General features: G+C 29.4%; 1 protein-coding gene across 4 annotated transcripts; it reads right to left on the reverse strand.

The window, feature by feature from the left end:
* Nucleotides 1-291: 291 nt before the first annotated feature.
* Nucleotides 292-6,117, reverse strand: LOC132911273 (CTD nuclear envelope phosphatase 1 homolog). 4 transcript variants are annotated; one of them, XR_009658948.1, is made up of 8 exons: nt 6,015-6,115; nt 5,075-5,307; nt 4,789-5,003; nt 4,025-4,091; nt 3,745-3,946; nt 3,354-3,571; nt 2,203-2,377; nt 1,736-1,933 (listed from the first exon to the last, which is right to left on the reverse strand). XR_009658948.1 is itself a non-coding variant. In XM_060967835.1 (7 exons), exons 2-7 carry the CDS (start codon nt 5,118-5,120, stop codon nt 1,788-1,790), a joined length of 885 nt encoding a protein of 294 aa, XP_060823818.1. In that variant the 5' UTR covers nt 5,121-5,307; nt 6,015-6,117; the 3' UTR covers nt 292-1,787. The 4 variants fall into 4 exon arrangements, 3 of the variants coding, with proteins under 3 accessions (XP_060823818.1, XP_060823819.1, XP_060823817.1); XM_060967835.1 differs by lacking the exon at nt 2,203-2,377 and having other exon boundaries at nt 292-1,933; nt 4,798-5,003; nt 6,015-6,117; XM_060967836.1 differs by lacking the exon at nt 2,203-2,377 and having other exon boundaries at nt 292-1,933; nt 4,789-4,979; nt 6,015-6,113.
* Nucleotides 6,118-6,271: the final 154 nt, after the last annotated feature.

Consider the following 6,271-nt stretch of genomic DNA (forward strand, 5'->3'; position numbering starts at 1 on the left):
TTTTTATTTATTTTTCTTCTTTTTGGGAATCTCTGAAAGAACTAACATTTGTCCGGCTTTGATTATTAGCATCAATCTTCCATCTCTGTTGTTAAAGGCCTCGAATATTGTTTAATAATTTTTATGATATTGAAATAAAAAAGTAAATAAAAAATAAAACATTTTCTTAACAATATTCCTAATGCACAGTCATATTACTATTTAACATTGTTTATTACTTAGAACAATCATCTATATGAAATATTTAACGATATAATGGGAAAGGTATAAAAACCAAAAATACAAACTAGCTTTACAAACTAAATATGTACATTTTAATTCATATTTGAATTTAAAAAGACAATCGCGATACATAGAACCATATTAAGCCAAGGAATATTTTATACAAGTTGATTTTGTAGTGTATATTTGAAATTAAAAAATTAATATTTTCTTGACATATAGATATAATTGCATGTATGTGACAACAAAGCATACATACATGTACATACAGGTATACTATGTACAGAAAGACATTATTTTATTAAATGTGGTGTAATCCTGCTTTATCTTATACCTATTACCCATGGCTACTCTTATTACTTTGGGGGAATAAATTACTATTAATAATATAAATCCTTGTGAGCAATTCATTTGATATACGTCAATAAATAAACAAATGTTCTCAATCATATGCAATTTATTTGAGAACAAATTATTATTTCAATCTTGTGCACATGGGCATATTTTTTTAAATTGAAGTTTTATGATTAAGTGAAACTAACATTTATATGTATGATACATAAATATTTATGTATCATATATATAAATGTTATGTGAAATGTTTAATGGCTTGATTACACTTTTCATTCACTCAAACCAATCATTCTGCAACAAACAACACATTCCTCACCATAGTACAAACCATGTAATCTTCAATTTTACTTTGAATGCTTAAACAAGCGAACAAATGTACTGTAGAGCTATATGTACGATTACATCCGTTCACTGTTACTTTAGTCGTCCATTTTTTTAACTCTTTAACATCGTACATTGCGTTTTAAAGAATTTTAATTTTTTTAAAAATTTATTGAAATCAAATATCGCTTCTTCATAGTTCTTTAATACTTCTTTTTATTATTAGTTATATCCAGGATAGCTGCCTCACTGATACAGTGAGTTACAGCGAAGTCCATTTAAAGTGTGACTTAGTATTAGATTATCCTTTTTTTAATACTACACTTTAAGTTTAATAATATTATATATAACAGAAATAATTTGTTTAAAAAATATAACACTTTTTTATCATGTGTGGCAAAATACTTAAAATGTTTTGCATATTTCCACTTAGAACAAAATTATTTCAAGTAAAATATATAAATCTATGTTAACTGAAAATCTTGATCTTTGGCAAATACATTTTTTTCTTAAGAAGCTCTGTATGTTTGTCATGTATGCATGTGTGTATATGTGTAATTGTTTTTGCGTATGTATGTACCATTCACGTACGTACATATATAGTATTGCGCACACATGAACATAACGAAAATACCAGGATATTTTGTGCTAATGTAAATAGTTTGGTTAAAGGTCCCACTCCCTTTCAGACTTACTCGCTACAGTTTTGTTTTCTAACGAGCGTAGAAAATGAGGACAGGGTGTGTGTCAGGGATCATTGTCGCATCGTTCAGTTAGCATCCTAATGTCTATTAACACAGTACCAGTAACAATAATCCTAGATTAAACACGCTAAACGTTTTGTAGTTCGGTCTCTAATAAATCTAATTTATTAATTAATCCAAACTGTGCTACCAAGTATGATGTAAATGTAAATTCCTTGAAAGAACAGACCGCACATCCTGTGTAAAACGAAGTGCATCCAAAACTGGAAGTAAACTTAACAGAGCAGTATCTCCCGCATCGCTAAACCATGACTTTATTGGTATTGCGTTATCTGCCATAAACAGAAAAAAAGGAATAAACAATTGCTTCCTAAAAATGCTTAACACGTGAATAACATTTTTAAATCTAAAATATCTAAAAACGAAATATCAATTAAAAAATTATAGTTGTCCAATATAACATCCAAGAAAATCCTATTATACAACACTTTCTTTATGTAAAAATATACTACTCAATTTTTAAAGAATGGATTATGATTTTCTTGAATGCTGGAGATAAAAAGCATTGAATAAAAATAAAATCTAATCTTTAATCTAGTACCTGATACACAGGAATTATTAAAAAAAACGATTAAAACAGTCGAAATTAGTTCATTGCCAATTCGGCGTAGTGTCCAGTGCTTATTCAAGTGGAGGAGCATTGGCAATTGAGCATATTTTACATCTATCCATAGGCCTGTATTCAGTGCTTGCTTACAGAACATCAACGCTGATAGCTGCAAATAGATACGTTTTTCAATAAAATTTATCTCTGTGTTCGATTTCATTATTTGTTTACCCAGTCAAACTATATAAAATGTAAGTGTAGGAACTAAACGACATGAAAGAAAAATTATAAAATATGTCGATGTTTCCTCTGTTATTAATGCGCGCAGCACCGTTTATTTAAAATAATTACAGCAACGATTATAGCAACGATAATAACAGTAATAGATGCACGGAAATTGATTTAAATTAAAAAATTAATGAATTTGTTCCAGTAGAAAAAGTTTCATAAAATAAACTACGTATCTTAAATAATGTTTTAAATCTTACTTTTCGATGTTTTATTTTACAAAATAAAATTGCAATGATGGAATAATTTGATATCAATGGTTGCATAGACAATATAAACTCATAAAATAATATATAATTCTGTATTTATCTGTATCCCTAACAACTACAATCGGTACACAAAACATCTTTAACCATTAAAGCATATGGACATCAGAATGTATTTGTAGAATGTTATTTATGAGTGCAATTTCTGAATGAATTTGATTAAAAGTTGTTGAGTAATGAGATTAGGAAATATTTAATCAATATTTTTAATGTAGATCGAGATAGAATTATTCCACTACACATAGTTGTGCACATGTAAGCAAGTTCTGACTACAGGTTGTGATATATAGTACATGATACGACAATAGTATTAAAATTGTAAAAACAATCCTATATGTAAATATGTATACTAAATTCGTGTATATATCCATTTCATCTTTTATTAATCGTTTTCGTATTTGTAATAATTTGTTCACAATTATTGTTGTATCATGCATAAAATTAAACAGTTTTACAATACATGATTATTTTTAATACATACGAAAAAAATTAAAAAATTAGGAAATCGTGTTAAATCAGACAACTACATTATAAGAGTTATGAAAAATTAATATTATTGCATTAAGAAAAATAAATATTATGAATACTTACGAGGATAAGCCCTGTAAGCTCCAGGACTGTTATCAAGTATAAAGACTGATGCTAGATCTGAACAAATTGCAGATAAATCTTTAGTATAGGAACCCATTTCTGGTGTACAATGTTGTCTATAGTATCTTCTTCTTAAAATACCCCTGTTGTTATCTAACTTTTCTGCAACAGCTGCTCCATAGATTTCCATGGAAGCAGTGAAAACCACTAGTTCGTACCTTTAAAAAAAGGAAAAAGAAAGGACATTTATTTTTCAATATATTTAATAGCATATGTTACATTAAAAATATCAACAGTTCATAAATGATATGATTTCTTATCTAAAGGCATAATAGGTACAAAGTCTCAATTGAAATATAAATGAAAGTTATTTTCTGATAATGACACTTACCATTGACTAACAATATCTAGAAAGAAATCTACATGTGGTCTTTTGTGGACAAAAAATCTGACTGGATGTCTATCTATTTTCACCTTAAGAATAAAATCTGGTGGTGTACCAAATCTAACTGTTGGCCTTGCTACTCCATCATGATGGGAGTGAATTAATGTTTCATCCAAATCCAATACTAGTACTTTCCTTTTAACTATATCTATAATACATTTTAGTTATATATACACATTAATAGCTTATAGCAACACATCTAACATAGAATATCAGTAATACTTACTAAGTCTATGCCTTGACAATGGAGATAATGGGAAGATCTCATATTTAACAGGTTGCATTTGTGATATCTAAAAATCCATCAATTATAAAACATGAATTATTTATTTAATATTTAGCATATACACAATAATGCCTCTATTATCAACATAAATAAGCAATAGAAATAATGATTGAATGCAGTGTGCTTACATAAAACATATTTATATTAATGGAATATAACATGTGTAAAAATAAGGGATAAGGGAAAGTAATTAAAAGATTCCTCAAATTAAGATACTTTATTGTTTTATGGTAAACAAATGTCATTATTTACCTGGCTGTTAAAATATATCTAATATGTGAGAAACACAATACATAGAATACAATATATACATCGTTTACTAATTAAAAACGCTGATTAACAATGATATAGCAAAAGCATATGATACTTCAAATCCTCATATGACCCTCCAGAAAATATGATAATCATGATTATTCTATATGTTTTAACATCAGAAGCAAAAGAAAGGGATTACAATGTTAAAGAAAAGAGCTTTTAATCATTGCACGGAATGTTTTAACGTAATTAACGCTGTATTATGAACACGCTATATTGTGACAACATGATCATAACAAATATTCACTGGAACCGACGGAAGATTGTTGTAAATGGATAAACATGAATTAATGTATTTAATGGAGAAATTGACACAATACCAGGAGGATATTATGTTATAAAAATTGTAAGGGAAAAAATGCTAGTAGAGGCGCGAAGCACCTACTTACGGCTCTAACCTGCTTCTTGAGGAGAAAGAAGACGCATGTCCACAATCGGGAGGCCATCAAGAGGAAAGCTCTCATCCCCATCTGCAATTGCTTCAGCATCTCTACTGATCTTCTTACCGGGCCGAAGTCCGGCAACACTTGTTCTCCAGTCTCGCCTACGTTAGGGTCTCTTTTTCCCTTGCAACACTCCACTTCACGTTGTAGTATTATACAAACTTTATCGTAAACAAACGTCTTTTACGCGAATAGGAAACATGGAATCTGAATATTCATCAACATTACGAACCTTCCGCGTATAGTAGCGGCGTGCACATACAAATACGCTTTTCCATATCTTGTCATGTTTTGGTAAAAACTACAGGCAAAATCTATGTACGAATCTTTTTCACATACACCACGCAATAGCCGCCATCTTTCGCACATCGACCCAATTTTTCCATGCGCTTAGCTAGCGCGCATGATATTCTCAAAATTCTACTTTATGTGTACCATACACCGTTTACATTTCCCGCGAGCCGACTGTACAAGAGAAAATTGAGAAATATAATGATCAGACTAATCATAAATCATTGTATATATATATATACACGCACACGCACACGCACACACACACACACACACATATATATATCTAATAGGATGGTATTATATAATAACAAGAAGTTCATTCATTATTCAAAAGTTTAAATGCAAATTTCGGATTCAAAACATTGTTCTTTTAAGTTTTCAAAGATTTATATTGCATGTGATTAATTAAAATCACATCTTATAAAAAAACCAATACTCAGTGTCCTGTACATCATATGTATTAATGAATATAACAAACAACACACTCGATTCTGTCGGCGAACAACAATTAGATAAGGAATCACCAAAGTGTTATCACTTTCTTTTATAGAATGAAAGCACGAATATCTGCTATATCAAATTGATATTAAAGCATGACATTCAGTTTTTGCCGTTATCAAAAACTATACCATGCGGTCAATTTTGTTTTTTTTTCCCTATTGATTACAAAGATGATGCAATATTTGATCATTTCACTGCTATGTTCTTCCTGAATAAGTTAAAAAATTAATATTATTCAAATTCACTAGGAAATCGCCAATTTATTCTATCATCTGGGATAATATTAATTAAACAGCACGAATTATTGTTTAGTAGGAATTTATAAAAAGTATTACTATCTATTTCTGGACACCTCTTTTTGGATTAATAGAACTTACCGTAAAAGTGAAAACTTAAAAATAACTTTCTCTGGGGCTTGTAATTTGCAATTATATACGTTCAAATATGTATGACCAGCATTACAATTATGTTATTCTCTTATTATTGGTTTAGATTTTCAAAATTTCTGTCGATTCGATTGGGTAAACTGTCGTTTGATTCTCCTTTCACAATTCAGTGTCCATTTCAATAAATCTGATTGCTTGGTTTTACACCAATCAAAAACTGGCGTTGAACCAAAGGGAAAGGAAGCGTC

Source organism: Bombus pascuorum, chromosome 10 (genome assembly GCF_905332965.1).
Source record: "Bombus pascuorum chromosome 10, iyBomPasc1.1, whole genome shotgun sequence".
Taxonomy (NCBI): domain Eukaryota; kingdom Metazoa; phylum Arthropoda; class Insecta; order Hymenoptera; family Apidae; genus Bombus; species Bombus pascuorum.

Excerpts from the sequence above, each read along its gene's own strand:
- LOC132911273 (XM_060967834.1), bottom strand. The coding sequence starts at position 5,120 with ATGGAAAAGCGTATTTGTATGTGCACGCCGCTACTATACGCGGAAG. Across the intron at positions 3,947-4,024 it reads ATTGTCAAGGCATAGACTTA|ATATAGTTAAAAGGAAAGTA; the intron begins GTAAGTATTACT and ends AATGTATTATAG. Across the intron at positions 3,572-3,744 it reads CTAGATATTGTTAGTCAATG|GTACGAACTAGTGGTTTTCA; the intron begins GTAAGTGTCATT and ends CTTTTTTTAAAG.